We start from the raw sequence: 18,077 nt of genomic DNA, 5'->3' as shown, positions 1-18,077 counted from the left end.
AAAATGCTTATTTTTTTAGACCAGATAATAATATACAGATAAGTTACATGTTTATGTTTATTTGGCCATTTTAGAAATCAAAACACTGGCAACTACAATTCAGATAAGATATGTTTGCTGGCATTGCTCATAAAACATTAACCACATAGCTGTGTCTGGATTTGAACAATCTTTAACTTTGACAAAAATCATTTTAAGCAAAGACCTATATATATTAAAAAAATACAATATTTTTGCACATAAAATCGGCATACAACAAAAACATTGCAATAGATTTAAAATTCCACATGTTTGAAGGCAGGATATATTAAAATGATAACTTATAAAGGCATGTATGGAATACATGAGCAGGCTTGGGGCCCTTTGGAGGGCAATATTCATCACACAGCCAGAGGTCTTATAACTGCCATCTTTAGGGAATATGCAGGGGGATTTTGTAATAAAGAGGTAAACCATAATATACTTTATACTATAAATGTTTACACGTGTAGTTGAATCTTGCTGGGAACTGCTGATGAATCAAGCATTTATGCATGTACCACAACAGTATCTTAAAAATGGTAAGAAAGGAGGTCATTTTAGAACTGGATATTAAAAGGTTGTTTCATGTGCCACTGGGCATCCCAAGTATGAGGCCTATTTCATGTTTCACAGCCTAATTGCAGTGTAATCCATAAAGTGGACAGGGGCAATAGAAAAGGAGGAGAGGTGTGTCTGTTCATTAAGCAGGAATTAAAAGCAAATATTAAGGAGGAAGTGATGGGAGTAACAGAGGAAGCTGAATCCTTATGGGTTGAGCTTCTCACAGATAGTAAAGAATCCACCAAATTAATGGTAGGGGTATGCTATAGACCTCCATATGTAAGCGAAAAGGAGGATGCTCAGCTCCTATTGCAAATAGAAAAGGCTGCTAGTTTGGGGCAAGTGATAATAATGGGGGATTTTAAATATACTGATATTGACTGGAGCAATGGTACTACCAGGACAGTAAATGGGATCAAGTTTATTAACTTGTTGCATGCCAAATTTATGTCACAGGTTGTTGAGGAGCCAACCAGGAACCATGCTATATTGGATCTAGTGTTCTCAAATGACCCAAAGCGTACAACAAATGTTTAGATGGTTGAACCCCTGGGTAACAGTGACCATAATGTTGTTTCATTTGATGTTTGGTGCAGGAAACAAATTTACACTTGGGCAACAAAGACCCTGATTTTTAGAAAAGCTAATTTTAGATCCTTAAGGGCAGTGCTTCAGTACATAGATTGGGGCATTATATTTTCTGATAAAAATACAGGGCAGAAATGGTTGCCATTTAAAATGATATGAAAATATTACTGTTCTCAATTTATTCCATTAATAGGAAAATGTAGATGTGTTAGGAATCACCCTATGTGGCTTAACTCTGAGGTAAAGAAGTTAATAGGGAAAAAAGGAAAGCTTTTAAGAAATATAAGTCAAAGCGGACATTAGCTGCATTTAATGAATATAAACACTATAACAAGTGTTGTAAAACAGCAATCTGGAAGGCAAAGATAGAAAATGAGGAGCGTATTGCGACAGAGGCCAAAACTAACCCCAAAAAGTTTTTTTTAGTGTATTAATAGTAAAAAAATGCAGGTTGAGGGTGTGGCCCCATAGAGTTATAGTAACAATATGGTTACAATGAATACAGAAAAGGCAGATGTGCTAAACCAGTTCTTTTCTTCTGTGTGTACAGTAGAGGAGCCAGAGTGCCAAGTCCAACCCAATAGCGGCATTATTGCCTCAGCTCCAACTACGCAGTGGCTGACACAGGATATGGTGCTTAAAGGGTTAAATGTGAACAAGGCACCTGGGCCAGATGGAATACACCCTCGAGTACGGAGAGAGCTAGGGTCAGATTTACAGTGGCCTCTGTTTCCGATATTCTCAGACTCGCTTTCATCAGGTATGGTACCTATGGGTTGGAAGAAGGTTAATGTCATTCCTATATTTAAAAAGGGAGTAAGATCTCAGCCTGGCAATAATAGGTCTGTAAATTTGACATCTGTGGTGGCCAGTTATTTGAAGGCTCGTTAAGGGATCACATACAAAATTATGTACTGGTGAATGGCATTATGAGCAGTAATCAGCATGGCTTTATGAAGGACAGGTCATGTCAGACCAAATTAATTGCTTTTTATGATAAGGTTAGTAGGAAGCTGGACAGTGGGGATGCAGTAAATGTAATCTATTTGCATTTTGCCAAAGCATTTGACACCGTTCCCCACAAACGACTGCTTCCTCAACTAAGGTCTATTAGTCTTAGTGAAGTCATTTGCACATTGATAGAAAACTGGCTACAGGATCAGGGGTACAGAGGGTAGTTGTTAATGGTACATTCTCTACTTTGAGTAAGGTTCTCAGTGGGGTCCCTCAGGGTTCTGTACTGGGTCCACTTTTGTTTAACTTGTTCATAAATGACTTATGGGAGGGTATTATAAGTAATTTTCCCCTTTACAGAGCGCTGGTAAGGCCCCATCTAGAATATGCTGTTCAGTTTTGGTCTCCAGTGCTCAAACGGGACATTATTGAATTAGAGAGAGTCCAGAGAAGGGCAACTAAGATGGTAAAAGGTATGGAAAGTCTCAGTTAACAGTTATGAAGAAAAACTGGCCAAGTTGGGTCTGTTTACACTGGAGAAGAGACGCTTAAGAGATGACATGATAACTATGTATAAATATATAACGGGGATCATATAATAACCCTCTAATGCTTTATTTACCAGTAAAGCATTCCAAATGACATGAGGACACCCACTCCGTTTAGAAGTAGGGAGGTTATATTTAAATATTCGGAAAGGATTTTTTTACTGAAAGAGCTGTGAAGTTGTGGAATTCCCTCCCCGAATCAGTCATACTGGCTGATACATTATATAGCTTTAATAAGGAGTTGGATGGATTTTAAGCAAGTGAGGGAATACAGGTTTATGGGAGACACACGTAGCTCTTAGTACAAGTTGATCCAGGGACCGGTCCGATTGCCATCTTGGAGTCAGGAAGGAATTTTTTCCCCTCTGCTGCAAATTAGAGAGGCTTCAGATGGGGTTTTTTGCCTTCCTCTGGATCAACTAGCAGTTAGGCAGGTTATATATAGGCATTAAGGTTGAACGTGATGGACGTATGTCTTTTTTTCAACCTAACTTACTATGTTAAAGTGGTTAAAACAAAATACAGGTATCTGTATAATTTAGATCCCATTATCTTGAGATTGTTTAAACAGGATTTTTTAAACTATTATGATTTTTTAAAATTATTTCAATGATACCAACTAAGATTAATTAATGGATCATTGAAATCATTTTAAAAAACCGTAATAATTTGATTAAAATGAAGTTTATAGGAGATGCCCTTCCCTTAATTCAGAGCTTTCTGGATAACAGGTTCCCGAATAGCAGATCCCATAGCTGTATGTCAGTGATAGGATTCTTATTCAATATGTATTCAACGGAATGATTTTATGTAACATAAAACACTTTTACAACAAATATTAAAAAAAAAAAAAAAAAAAAAAAACTCAAAATTCAGTTTGCTGGGGCTTTTGGGATGTCCTGGGCATCTGCGAGATGTAACTTTTGTCTGAGAAGTGTTGTCAAGGTTTATTCTGCTTCATAATACATTTTTTATGGGTTTAATTTCTGAATGTAACTTCCTTTGCAATATGACTGATTCTGAATAACAGATAATTCATATCAAACTCACACCCAAAATTAGCTTTGGGATTTCGAGCATGCAGCAACTTTGGTCAGACTGTTTATAACTCAGTGTCTATAACATGCGAATACTGGGTGCACCAATATTCTAGCTGCCAGATCAGAAATGGTCTTTCTGAACCAGATTTTTGCTGGATTTACTGGTGGGAATATCCTACTGACAAATAAATAGACATATCTGAATATACCAAACTACATTAAAGTCTGTAGAGTGCATGAAGACCAAGGAGTATAGTGATGTGTACTGCGTTCATTGTTAGTGTATGTCGTCTTGTGCCTGGTTGCTAGGGCTTAAGGAAACAATAACACCAAAAAATGAAAATATTTTTAAGTACTGTGTAGGCAAGGAGGCAGCCATTCAAACTGTAAAAAGTGGAAAAAGGCACAGGTTACACAGCAGATAACAAGTAAGATGTACAGATTCCCATTTTATTTCACAGAACCTGTGCCTTTTCACATTTTTTACAGCTAAATGACTGCCCTTATGGTTTCACAGCAGCTTTGTTTATATAAACTACTCGCAGAAAGCTGAAATAAACTACAAGATAAGGACAGCACCACTGGAAATAGAGCTGTTGTGGGAAAAAGTGTTTTTTTTTTCAAATCGCATCAGTTAATGCTGCTCCAGCAAAATTCTGCAATGGGCAGAAGTAGTGGCACCAAAGAATACATTAAATACAATGAGAAACAGTGGGCACTTCAGCCACAAATACATTAAATATAATGAGAGGCATTGATTTCTTAAATCCATTACGCTGTAGTGGACAGGGGAACAAAGGAGACCAGTGGGGTAAAGCTCCATCCTCCAGGAGGCAGAACTTTCTTAGCGCTGTTGCTACCCAAAACCAGGACTTAAGGAAGATAAGACAAAGAACTATTTCAACAATTAAAACCATTTAACTGTCAACCAGGTGGGAAGTCCTGTTTCCCACTATTGACTACAGAGAAACAGATTTAATGGTAATTTTATAAATCTTATTTTCTCTGGTGTCTCAGCGAGGACTTAAAGCAGCCCCCAAAAGCAACAGTCTCTTACTAACTGAAAGGAGTCTCTTACTAACTGAACAAGAACTAGCGGGGTCAGATAGTATGGTGGGAGGGGAGCAGCAAAAGGATGATAGGGCAGTAAGCTGGGTGACGGTTAGAAAATCTAGTGTGGGGAAAAGGAAAAGGGAGGCTGCTCCAGGGTTTGCGCATCCCAACAGATTTGCCAGATTGTGTGAAGAAGATGGGAGTGTGAACTCTGGACTGGCGGTTCTAGATGAGGCTGATCTCTCTAACAGCCGGGAGACCAGTTTCTCTAGTAGTGGTGGGGAGGAGAGCAGATGGTGGTTATAGGGGATTCGATCATTAGGAAAGTGGACAGGGTAATCTGTCAAGCGGATCGCTTCAACCGGACAGTTTGCTGTCTTCCTGGTGCCAGGGTTCGGCATGTGGTTGATCGGGTTGACACATTATTGGGAGGGGCTGGGCATGACCCGGCTGTCTTGGTACATATCGGTACTAACGACAAAATGAACGGTAGGTGGGGGACCTTAAAGAGTGAGTTCAGGGATCTAGGCTCTAAGATTAAGCAAAGGTCCTCCAATGTCATTTTTTCGGAAATTTTGCCGGTGCCACGTGCAAGTTTAGGGAGACAGCGGGAGCTTAGGGAGCTAAATGCGTGGCTAAAGTCTTGGTGTAGGAAGGAAGGGTTTGGGTTCCTAGAGCACTGGGCTGACTTTTCCTTGGGGTACAAGCTATACAGCCGTGACGGATTGCACCTCAATGGAAGGGGGTGCTGCTGTGCTAGGGGAGAGAATGGTTAAGAGGTTGGAGGAGTGTTTAAACTAGACAAGGGGGGGGGGGGGTGAGCTAGAGCTCTATGGGAAAATTAGTGCAGACGGGGCAGGGGGACTAGCAAAGGGTTGTGGGGGGAGGAGTGAGGGGGGCATATAGTTTATCAGATAAGGAGCTTCCGTTACAAGGAAAACAGTCTCATATCTGCCTTAGCTCTAACTCTCCCTTAGCTAATGTAAACATCAGAGGGAGAAGTAGTAATCTCCGCTGCATGCTGGCTAATGCGTGTAGCTTGTCTGGTAAATTAGGGGAGCTGCAAGCTATTGCATGTATTGAAAATTATGATTTAATAGGTATCACTGAGACCTGGTGGGATGATAAATGCGACTGGGCTGTGAATTTAAATGGTTATACACTTTTTAGGAGGGACAGAGAGATTAAAAAGGGTGGAGGGGTTTGTCTTTACGTAAAGTCAGATTTAAAGCCGTGTAATAAAGACATTACCAATGAAAACGTCGAATCTCTTTGGGTAGAAATTTCAGTAGGGCTGAAGGTCACAAAGAAAATGGTCATTGGTGTATGCTATAAACCACCCCGTATAGATGAGGGGGATGAGGCCCAGCTATTGTTGCAAATGGAGGAGGCTTCAAAACTGGGTCAAGTTGTTATTATGGGTGACTTTAATTATCTGGACATTGACTGGAGTAATGGGGTGGCTAAGTAAGAAAAAGCTAGTAGGTTTGTAATTATGCTAAATGACAACTTTTTATTTCAGGCGGTTCAAGAACCTACTAGGAATGACTATTTTGGACCTGGTGATTTCTAATAATAATTAACTCATCTCTAACATTTGTGTGGGTGAGCATTTGGGGAACAGTGATCACAACATGGTCTCCTTTGAGATAATGCTGCAGAGACAGCTCTTTAAGGGAGTAACTAAAACGCTCAATTTTAGACGTGCAGACTTTGCCAGTATAAGGGCATCTCTGCAATGTGTCAACTGGGAAAGGCTTTTCATGGGGTTAGACACAGAAGGAAAATGGAACATCTTTAAAACATTGCTTTGCAGGTATACACAACAGTATATCCCCCTTGTAAGCAAGGAGAGGCATCGCAAAGCAAAACCTTTATGGCTGAATAAAAGTGTTAGTGTCGAGGTTGGTAAGAAAAGACGTGCTTTTAGGGCATTCAAGTTAGCTGGGACAGCAGAAACTTATCAGGTACAAGGAAGCAAATAAAGCATGCAAAAAAGCTATCAAGCAAGCTAAAATAGAAATGGATATTGCAGCTAGGAGTAAAAAGAATCCAAAATTATTTTTTAATTATGTGAATAGTAAAAAAATGAAGCAAGAAGGGGTGGGAACCTTATTATCACGGGGGGGTAAGTTGGTTGATGAGAACGGGGAAAAAGCTGAAATTTTGAACTCTTATTTTTCATCTGTCTATACATCTGAGGAGCCAGATAATGAAGGCTTCCCTTTTAATATGCCCAGTTCTAGTAATTTAACTACTGACGCATGGGTCACTCGGGAGAAAATTCAAAGGAGACTTGAACATGTAAAGGTAAACAAAGGTCCAGGGCCGGATGGGATTCATCCCAGGGTATTAAATGAGCTGAGTGCTGTGATTGCCAAACCTCTTCACTTAATTTTTCAGGATTCACTGAGGTCTGGCATGGTGCCGAGAGACTGGCGGATTGCTAATGTGGTGCAGTTATTTAAAAAGGGATCCCGTTCTCAGCCTGAAAACTATAGGCCTGTTAGTCTGACATCAGTAGTAGGAAAACTTTTGGAAGGGGTAATAAGGGATAGGGTACTTGAATACATTGCAGTTCACAATACTATTAGTTTGTGCCAGCATGGTTTTATGCGTAACAGATCTTGCCAGACTAATTTAGTCGCCTTTTATGAGGAGGTGAGTAGGAACCTCGATGCTGGAATGGCAGTTGATGTCATCTACTTGGACTTTGCTAAAGCGTTTGATACAGTACCTCACAGAAGGTTAATGATCAAATTAAGGAGGATTGGCCTAGAACATAATATTTGTAATTGGATAGAGAACTGGCTGAAGGATAGAGTGTAATTGGACCAGTGTGGTTAGTGGAGTACCGCAGGGGTCAGTCCTTGGTCCTTTGCTTTTTAACTTGTTTATTAATGACCTGGAGGAGGGCATAGAGAGTACTGTTTCTATTTTTGCTGATGACACTAAATTGTGCAAAACTATAAGTTCCATGCAGGATGCTGCCGCTTTGCAGAGCGATTTGACAAAATTAGAAAACTGGGCAGCAAACTGGAAAATGAGGTTCAATGTTGATAAGTGCAAAGTTATGCATTTTGGTAGAAATAATATAAACGCGAACTATCTACTGAATGGTAGTGTGTTGGGGTATCCTTAATGGAGAAGGATCTAGGGGTTTTTGTTGATAACAAGTTGTCTAATTCCAGGCAGTGTCATTCTGTGGCTACTAAAGCAAATAAAGTGCTGTCTTGTATAAAAAAGGGCATTGACTCAAGGGATGAAAACATAATTTTGCCCCTTTATAGGTCCCTGGTAAGGCCTCACCTAGAGTATGCGGTGCAGTTTTTGGCTCCAGTCCTTAAGAAGGATATTAATGAGCTGGAGTGAGTGCAGAGACGTGCAACTAAACTGGTTAAGGGGATGGAAGATTTAAACTATGAGGTGAGGTTGAGGTTGTTTTCTCTGGAAAAGAGGCGCTTGCGAGGGGACATGATTACTCTGTACAAGTACATTAGAGGGGATTATAGGCAGATGGGGGATGTTCTTTTTTCCCATAAAAAAAAATCAACGCACCAGAGGTCACCCCTTTAGATTAGAGGAACGGAGCTTCCATTTGAAGCAGCGTAGGTGGTTTTTCACGGTGAGGGCAGTGAGGTTGTGGAATGCCCTTCCTAGTGATGTGGTAATGGCAGATTCTGTTAATGCCTTTAAGAAAAGGGCTCGGACAACATCTTGCTGTGCAGGAGTTTCTCTTTAGCATTCTTCAGCTCCGGACACAAGGATGTAACCAATATTTCCTAGTTTAGATGAGAGGATGACACTACCTTTAGAAGTAAAGCTGGGTTAGTCTGAAACACCTCTTTGTCCTTGTGGAGTGTTAGGAGAGCTGGACAGCAGGAGAGGGTTCCCAGTTTGGGCACCCAGCAGGCAGACAAGAATGCTATGAGGAAAAACTACCTCCCAGGTGAGCCAAGGAAGTTCCACTGTCACATGGGCCACACCCCCTGTAGGAAGGTCTTCACCGAGTCATCAAGGGCTAGTCTACATTAAAACAGAAGGGACAATGCTGAGATCTGTACCTTGAGGGAGTTCAGCCCTAGGCCCATTTCCAAGCCCCTCTGCAGAAAAGCGAGGATAGGGGGGAGATCCATGGCCTGAAACGCTCTCTTGGGTTCTTAGCACAAGGACCAATAGGCATCCCAAATCCTGGTTTTGGAGGAAAACTAGTTGTCTGGCCCTAAGGTGGCAGGTGCAGGACCTGCATTGCATGTCGTATTTTTGAATGGTGGGCTTGTTGTAAGATCTGAATTTGCCTGCACAGTTTAACCTGTTTGTCCTGCGGCAGAAATACCCTCTGTTCCAGTGTCAACTACTATACCCACGAACAAAATCCAGTGTGATGCAGCCGGAGACTGGTTACCTTGTCGGCCAGGGGCTGCACACGTGTTTCGAAATGGAAGCATTACTAATTCTAAACATGGTCTTTCCAACCGAGTGTGCAATGGTGCCAGCTATAGAGTCTGTCAGAGAAGGGATACTCTGTAGGGAGGTGAGTGACTGAGATAATTGAGAAAGCTGTTGGGTCTGAGGAGGATGCAAACCCAAAAATAAAGGCACAAAATGACTAGTAGTAAACAAAACACTCACTGAGTAAAAGTGCTGGTCCAGGTGCACCAGCCCCAGACCCTCAGCATAGAGTGCATAAAGCAAAAACCACCATGGGCATATAGGCACTCAGAAAACTCCACAGGGGTCACAAAAAATGTTTAAAAGTATAAAAAGACAATTCAAAATTACATTAACTGCAGACGTTTAAATGTAATTTTTAATAAAATCTTTACTTTTTTTGCAGGGAGAGGATCAGCCAGTACTCACCACTCCTCTGTATCTTTCTTGGCCAGATTACCCATTCCTCTCATGGAACAGGCATGAAAGAAACTGGGTTGTCATTTTCCTTCAGGAGTATAAAGGACCCTGGGGGTTAATATAAAGAAAACAGGAAACCCTGCCCCAAGTATTGCCCCTGGTTTCACTGCTAACCGCTGACTGATGAAGTCTCCAGGTTGTGTTTCCCAAACCTCCTGAAGACAAGACACTTGAAAAACTGAGCTAAGAAAGGAAGTGCTAGGCCAGAGTGTAAGGCATGGAGTTTTACCCCACTGATCTTGTGTCCTCTGGAGATGCCAGAGAAAAGACACAGGTTATATTGCAGATAAACTTTGTGTAAAGATGCTCATACACCAGCAGATTTTTGCTGCTGACTCAGGTCCCTCAGGTCATGCTACAAAGCTTATCTGTTTAATTGTTATATGCTATGTAACCTGTGCCATTTAGCCTTTATTTCAATATGAATGGCTACCCCGACAGCTACAGGTCAGTTTATTTATATAAACTATAGTAGGCTTTCTGAAGTAACACTCTAGTACATTATATGATTACCAAATATTTCCTCTGTTGTGTGTGCTGGCCTCAAAATATGTGTACACACAAGCAAAAAGCTTGAATTGTGGTATGCACAAAGAATTTTGTAGGAAAACTAAATTTTGTCTTTATTTTGACAATAGCACAGATATTTTTGCTTCTTTAAAAACTGCTAATATAGTAAATTTTGTAACAACAGTGCCATCTGCCAGTCAACTGTTCTGATATTGCTCTGCTCAGGTAAGACATAAGTCGTTTCTGATCTTTTCTAGATCTGATTCTGCTACATTTCCAGGAGAGGAAGTGAAGAAAAAGTCAGTGCTGGATAAAAAAAATTGTATGTTAAAAAATACCATATTGTATTACTGTATTCATACCTCCCAACTGTCCCGATTTTAGCGGGACAGTCCCTCTTAACAGCTCAGCCTGCAGTCCCGGATTCTTAGGCTGATGCCACACGTGGCGTTTTAACGCCGCATATTTTCTAATCCTCTCGGCGGCTGAAAAACGCACAATATCATCATCCATAGAAAGACTCAAAGGAAACCACACAATGTGTAAATAGGCTAGAAAACGCCTTACCACGGATTTTTCAAGCGTTTGCCGAAATACGCAGTTATTTGCACAGCAACCTATTCCTATGTATACACAAAGGCAGCTGCCAGACCTAGAACTATTAGCACCATGGGAAACGGGGATTTGCTACGTCACCAGTACTAGGCTGAAAAATGCCATAGTCAGGGGCTGTGTGGCTTGTGTGGCGTTTTTAGGCTGAGAAAATACGCAGCGTAAAAACGCCACATGTGGCATCAGCCTTACTGAAAAGTCAAGTTAATCAAAAAGTATCTTTTGGCAGAGAGCCCAGAAATCTTAACAAGCTATACCTGCACTTAGATACATTGTTTCTCACACTTAATTAAATGAGTGGCATTTTGACAGAAAGCCCAGAAAGTTAACAAGTTACACCAGTACTGAGATACAATTGTAACTAAAAAGCTTAACAGGTCTCTTAGGGGAACGGAGACTTGCAGCTTAAAGGACAAGGAAAGGCTAAGTCACTTGGGGGTGCCAAAATGTTAGGCACCCCCAAGTGACTTTAATCGCTTACCTTGAACCCCGGGCTGGTGCCCCTGTAAGGAGAAAATTGCACCAGCCCTGGGTACCTGTAGCGAGCGCTTCCTCCTTCCGTATTCGTGCTGCCGGCAAATTCCCCGAACAATCGCATGCGCAGTAGAGTGAAAAGCCGACTTTATAGTTTAACTTCGGCTTTTTCACTCTACTGCGCATGTGTGCGCACGCGAAGCAGGAAGGAGGATGCCATCGCAGCTACCCCGGGCTGGTGCAATTCTCTCCGAATAGGGGCACCAGCCTGGGGTAAAAGGTAGGCGATTTAAGTCACTTGGGGGTGCCTAACATTTTGGCACCCCCAAGTGACTTAGCCTTTCCTTCTCCTAGCAAAACTGTAATAACACATAAAACAAGACCCCAAAACCCCCAGGATTGTGTTCAAACTTTAAATAACCTGCCAAATTTTGTAAAATGGGAGTGATATTTAAGGGGTGTGGTCACAAAAATGGGCATGGTAAAAAAGATTCACTGCAGAATTTCTTTTGTCCCATTTCCATTTTCCAAATGTTGGGAGGTATGCTGTTATTACCTTTATTTTTTAACATATGTCCCCTATAATTGTATTTAAGCAAACTCAAATAATATATTTCAATTTAGTACTTTAGATAAAGGATACATAGAAGAATTCAGCTCTTCCAACTGCAAGATATAAAACAAATAAAAATACATCACCTTGTATGACTATGTACTATATTTAAAACCACAAACTTCTAAAATGTCTTAATGACTGGGGCAAAGGCATAGATAAACTATCAATAGTTATTGGCCCACTTACATCACAAAGTAGTCGATCAAGATTGGAATCACTTGTAATTTTGCGCTTATCTTCTGGAAGTTCCTCTAGCTCACCATACAACTCCAAGTGCAGGCGTGCAAGCTTTTCCTGCATCCCTCTGACATGTTCCATTTGTTCAATTGAACACTCATTTCCTGAAAGAAGGCAGTTTATAGTCTTAAATTTGTATCTGCATCAAACATTTCAAAACACAAAATTAATCATTGTGACAGTAATTTTTCATGGATATATAATCTCTCTCTCTCTATATGTGTGTGTGTATATATAGATATATATATATATATATATATATATATTATAATATATATATATATATATATATATATATATTATAATTATAATATATATATATATATATATATATTATATATATGATTTTGTTTTTAGCAATATATTCTCACACTGGGGCATCTGAGGAATGTATGGACAGACTTTCCTAAATGGCAAAACAATAGCACAATCTCCATATATTCTTCCACTGCTGACATTATGTAAACCCCTATCTGAGTAAACTATGCACATAATGTGACTTTTCACTGTCAATTATCGGTGCCAAATAATGAAAAACAACACAAAGACACACTATTTTTTGATCCTTATAACAACACATTCTCATACTCTCCCCATACTTTACTGTGACATTTGGCCACAAAACTGGGCCTACACTTTGTAAATAGTCACAATATATCTTCAATTTCTGCTTGAGAAAAGGAACATCCTAAATATATTGTGCCTAACATGTAATTTTTAATTTTTAAATCTAAAGCTTGTGTTTTTTACATGTATCATTTAGTCAAATAAATGGTATCATGTGATAGTTATACAGCTGATCTGGGTTGAGAAAAGACAAAAGTGATTACGTTTCACACATACCTACAAAATACACTCACACATTTATTTATATATTTATACATATAAATATTTAAATATAAGGCCTTAAGGGTAGCCATTCAAGTTGAACTAGGGCAGATAAACTCTGTAGAATACAACAGGTTTAATTCTTACACAGGAAGAGCAGGCTATTATATTCTGCAGATAGGTTCTATCAGCCATGTAAAATGTGCCTTTCTTCTTTTTCAGATTGAATGACTAACCCCATGGTCATAAAGCAGCTTATTTATATAAACTATAGTACGGTTTCTAAAGCAAACACACCAGGTTTACCAGTACAGGGCAAAAATACAATGTAGTGCATTTTAATTACTTTAAAATGTTAATTTTTTGTTGTTACTATTACTATAATCTTGGACATTGTATTTGTCTAAGCTGTCTTCAAGCTACTCAAACTTATTTAAAGAATATGCCATCACATGGTCACAGGCAGGGTATTCCACAACCTCACTGCAATTATTCTGAAGAACAATTATGCTGCTTAATATGAAGGTTCAGTCCATCAACACTAAAGGGGTGGCCTCTAGTTATTTTCAATGTGAAAAAGGCCCTATACTATCTGTTTATAATATCCTCTAATGTAAGTAAAGAGTAATTATAAGCCCTTGCAAATAGCTTTTTCCTCCTTAACAGGTTCCCTAGTTGTGTAAAATAATTCCAAATCTCCACTTTTTCCCTACTCTCATCAATGAAATTACCTCTCTCTAATACTAAGGGGGAGATTTATCAATCCACGAATGCTCACATAGCTTGTTCGATCGGAGTATTCGTATTTTACGCCACTTTTTTGTACCTTGCATATTTTTCACCGATTTTTTTGTAATTTTACGCCACTTTTTCGTACTTGCATTAAAAATTCCGCACCAAAATCGTATTGTCGCAACGAGTATGAAAGTTTCGGATTCATACAAGCTTCGTTATCGTGACTTTCCTTGGACCAGGTTGGAGCTGCAGAGTGCCATTGATTCCTATGGGAGGCTTCCAAAATCATGCACTGAAAGATCAAAGTCGAAAACGTTTTCTTGCATTTTACGATTGTTCGGTACGGAAATTTTGTGACTTTTGGATCGCCAATACGATATTATTGTGACTAATACGATTTTTTCGTAAGCATATTTGTGATATTTGCGATCCTAAGAAATTATCGTATCCAATCCGAATTTTTCCCATTCGGGATTCAAACTCGTGTTTTAATGAATCGGCCCCTTAGTGTCCCTTCCCCTTCAAATACATTTTGAATTTGTTTTGTTATTCGCTGCATTGCCCTTTTTATTCTATATTTTAGGAAGTTTAGTTTAGTTGCTCATTATGAAAAGGTAAGCAGGAAGCTTGATGCTGGAATGGCAGTGGATATTTCTACGTCTTTTTTTGCTTACAAAGAGAATATACTGAGTTTTATAGATTATGCCTTATTGTAAAAAATGAGGTGTTCTTTAGCCACAAATAAACCTGTCCAACTTTTTTAACCTTTGCAAAAAAAAAACAAAAAACAAAGAATATACTGACAGGAATATTTGTTAAAGGAGGAGGAAAGTCATTTTGGCATTTTACTGCCGATAGATTTACCACATTAGTGCCACCTAGAACAATATATTTATTCTGCAGAAAGCATTACCACGCCCGACTAAACAGCTCTAGAAGCTTTCTCTGTTTGCTTAAGACATCAGCTGCCATTTTAAGTAGCTTTCTGCTTGCAGCTAGCCCATGGTAGCTCAGATCTCACATTCCTAAGGGAGGGGGGGGGTAAGTATCTGCTGTATCAAATGCCATTGGTTACTGAAGGTAACAATGAAACGTATCAATGATGCAGGTTTATCTTTATTTTTAGTTTTTAATAGACTGGTTTGTGTTGTACGAATTGCACAAGAGTATGACCTTTCGACTAAACTTGTAAACGGGCTTTCAGTTTCATGCTCTATTTTTAAATGTGCTAATGGCAGAGCAATTCCGTCTTGGACGTAGAAATTCACCTATGGGGATACCTGTCTTAATAGTTATGGGGTAGTGGCTGTCAAAATGAATAATTGAGTTGGTGGCTGTAGTCTTGTAGTATCCAGAAAGTCAAGCATCTGTCCATACTGGCTGTATGGTTTAGTCAATAAACTTTACTGGAGCGCCCTCCTCTGTCCAGACTTCCCAGATGAGGTCTTATGGGATAGAATAAAAAAAAAAATAGCATAATACAGTAATATAATATTGATAATCACCCCTCCAAAGTGTTTGTATCTGAAACAAATCTTGTGAACACCACTACCAAATTGACTTCACTTTTCTGTGAAAACACATAAGTACAATCCACTACAAAGTGTTTAAAGTTTGTGTCTATTTAAATAGGTGAATTTACGTATTTTACACTCTTCCGTGACTTCCTTTTATCCTTAACCAATTGTGCATATACTCACAGACCAACACTATGGTGTTGGAGCTTGTAACAAATTCCTTCTTGGTAGAACTGTAACTCCCAGCTTCTCTTTCTCCTGCTGCTGGACAAATATACAACGGACATGTGTAAAATCCTAAAACTTTATTCTAAAACATATAAGTTAAACTCACAAACGCCATAAAAATTGCGCCCATTGGGAGTCCTTTTATAAACAGCGTCGGATCCTTGCTTGCTTATCAGTCTCCTTAGGCGATCTGCAAGTCTCTCCGTTTGCGTTTGGCATCTCTATCCACCGCTGACGCATTCCGCCGACTGGCTTCCTCTGAATGATGTGATCGCTCAGTTTTAGGATTTTACACGTCAGTTGTATATTTGTCCAGCAGCAGGAGAAAGTGGAAAAAGAGAAGCTGGGAGTTATAGTTCTACCAAGAGGGAATTTGTTACAAACTCCAAGACCACAGTGTTGGTCTGTTAAGCTGGCCATACACGTGGCAATCTGACGATGTTTCGTGCGACCATTGGTCAGATCCGCCACACACCATTCAGGGCTGAATCGGCAGGTAAGGAGGTAAGAAACAATAGGATTTTTACCTCCTTCTGCCGATTCAGCGCTGAAGGGAGATTTTGGTCAGGCGCCTTCTATAGCGCCCGATCAAAATTTTCAAACTGGTCCGATCGGCGAGTCAGCCGATATCAGCAGCTTCCTGCGATATCGGTCGACTCGCCGACATACCATACACACACCGAATATCGTACGAAACGATAACCTACAATGCTAACTGCCCTCCGGGAGCAACGTGTTTTAAAAATATCTTAAAGAATAAGTAAACCTTTTCTTTTCTATGAGTAAAATTTCTCTAAACAGCCCCCAGAATTACCTTTGTCCCAGCATTCTCTCTGACCGGTTTCCTCAGTCAGAAGGTATTCTTTATCGTTGCTCCCATGTGCAGAGTGAAGCCCCGCCTCCACTTCCTGTTCAGGTCTCATTAAAAAAAAAAAAAAAAAAAACGGCTAATGCACAGACTGGCTCCTGCTGCCTCCAGGCACGTGCAGAAGGCTCTCCACTCCGAAAACCTTGTCGAATTGAAGAGAGAACTGAACAGGAAGTGGGGGCGGGGCTTCACTCTGCACAAGGAAGCAACTAAAAAGAATACCTTCTGACTGAGGAAACAGGTCAGAGAGAATGCTGGGACAAAGGTAAGTAATTCTAGAGGCTGTTTAGAGTAATTTTACTCATATATAAAAAAAAAGGTTTACTTATTCTTTAAATTGAAGGTAGGGCTTCCCCTATAATCTCTTCTGCTGTTCTCACAATCCTCTGTAGTGTCTTTCGATCAGCAGCACTACAGATACCATACCACACAGTGATAGAATTTGTCAGTGCACTCTCTATAACTCCTCTATAAAAGGATACAAGTGTGGAGGGATTAAGATTTACTTTCCTCAACCTTTGCAAGAAGAAAAGTAGTTGCTGAGCTTTACTAACCAAATTTTGACCCCACGTAAAATTGTTTGAAATCTGAACCCCAAGGAATTTAAAACTGCTCACGTTTTCAACAGTGGAGCCATTTATATAGAGAGCATTATGGGTACAAGGAGCCTTCCTAAAATCCAAACTCATCTCCTTAGCTTTCTCAATATTAAGAAACTCTCCTCTATGTATGTCGATTCATTATTATTTGTGATTAAATTACAGTTGTGTCATCAACAAATTTAATTATGTAATTAGAACCAAACTGGGCAGAACAAATCATATGTCATTAATGTGAAAAGCAATGTGGAGAGTACACAGCACTGTGGCGAACTGGTGCTCAACTTAATTGGATCCTAACTGACTGTGGCCGTGCTATAAAAAAAATCTAAAATCAAATTACAAAGTGGTATACTTACTCCCAAGTTCACAAGCTTATCAAGCAACTTTTGTGGTATAATTGTATTAAAAGCAGAACTAAAATCAATAAACAGTATCCTGACATAAGTGTTTTTATTCTCTATATGTGAAAGATTCATATTTTTAATGTGTGGTATGACTATTCTCTCAAAGCATTTCATGACTATCGGTGTAACAGCAATAGGTCGATAGTCATTTAAACATGTCACAGATTGTTTTTTGACACTGGAAAAGTGGTGGTAACTTTAAAACACTCTGAGACCACAGATTGTTCAAGCGATAAAAACACATTCTTTAAGCAAATGTCCAGGAATCTAATCAGGGCTATGTATCTCAGTACCTCGTCCACAGTCAGACAAAACATCTTGCCGTTTGGAGGAAGGGAGATCTTCCTTACGGGATAATTATTTTGTGCATCAAACCTGGCTTAAAAATTATTCAACCTATCAAGAAGGGACTCATCATCAGCACATGCAGGAAGAAGAGGTTTATATCCTGTAATGGCCTTGTTGTGGGTGTGGGTCGCATATGGTTGTTTGGGGAGCCAGTTGTGCAGACCAGTACCTATTAGCTGCGACTCCAGAACGACTCTTTCCTCAGTTAACCACTACCCCTAAGGCTTAGTGCGTCTCTGTAAGCACTTAGGAAGTAACTTAGCTGTGCCCTTTATTTTAGTTTCATGGACATGGATTAAAAAGGTACGTTTTAAGAATAAGTATACCAGAGGGTAGTGCAAAGGTGTATTCTTTTGATCATGCATACCCCTGGACACCTATTAGAGTATTTGAGTGAAGGTGCTCTCCAATTATACTGGCCA

The 18,077-nt window shown here is 39.7% G+C and overlaps 1 protein-coding gene across 6 annotated transcripts in view; it reads right to left on the bottom strand.

Annotated features, from left to right (window-relative positions):
• Positions 1 to 3,459: 3,459 nt before the first annotated feature.
• The window catches only part of ccdc28a (coiled-coil domain containing 28A), a 27,299-nt gene continuing 12,681 nt past the window's right edge, over positions 3,460 to 18,077 (bottom strand). For 2 of the 6 annotated variants that reach the window (XM_002938987.3, XM_012963697.3), the window contains exons 4-6: positions 12,075 to 12,229; positions 11,916 to 11,938; positions 10,154 to 10,454 (exon numbers count right to left, since the gene is read on the bottom strand). In XM_002938987.3, the coding sequence (XP_002939033.1) occupies positions 10,334 to 10,454; positions 11,916 to 11,938; positions 12,075 to 12,229 (299 nt within the window). In that variant the 3' untranslated portion in view covers positions 10,154 to 10,333. Of the gene's footprint in view, positions 3,600 to 3,883; positions 4,011 to 4,063; positions 4,569 to 10,153; positions 10,493 to 11,915; positions 11,939 to 12,074; positions 12,230 to 18,077 lie in introns of those variants that run through there. The other 4 variants (XM_004914617.4, XM_012963700.3, XM_018094298.2 and 1 more) reach the window with 4 other exon arrangements.

The sequence above is a fragment of the Xenopus tropicalis genome, chromosome 5 (assembly GCF_000004195.4).
Source record: "Xenopus tropicalis strain Nigerian chromosome 5, UCB_Xtro_10.0, whole genome shotgun sequence".
NCBI classification, from domain to species: domain Eukaryota; kingdom Metazoa; phylum Chordata; class Amphibia; order Anura; family Pipidae; genus Xenopus; species Xenopus tropicalis.
Note: the sequence above shows the minus strand (reverse complement) of the source record. Positions and strands in the feature narration are given on the sequence as shown.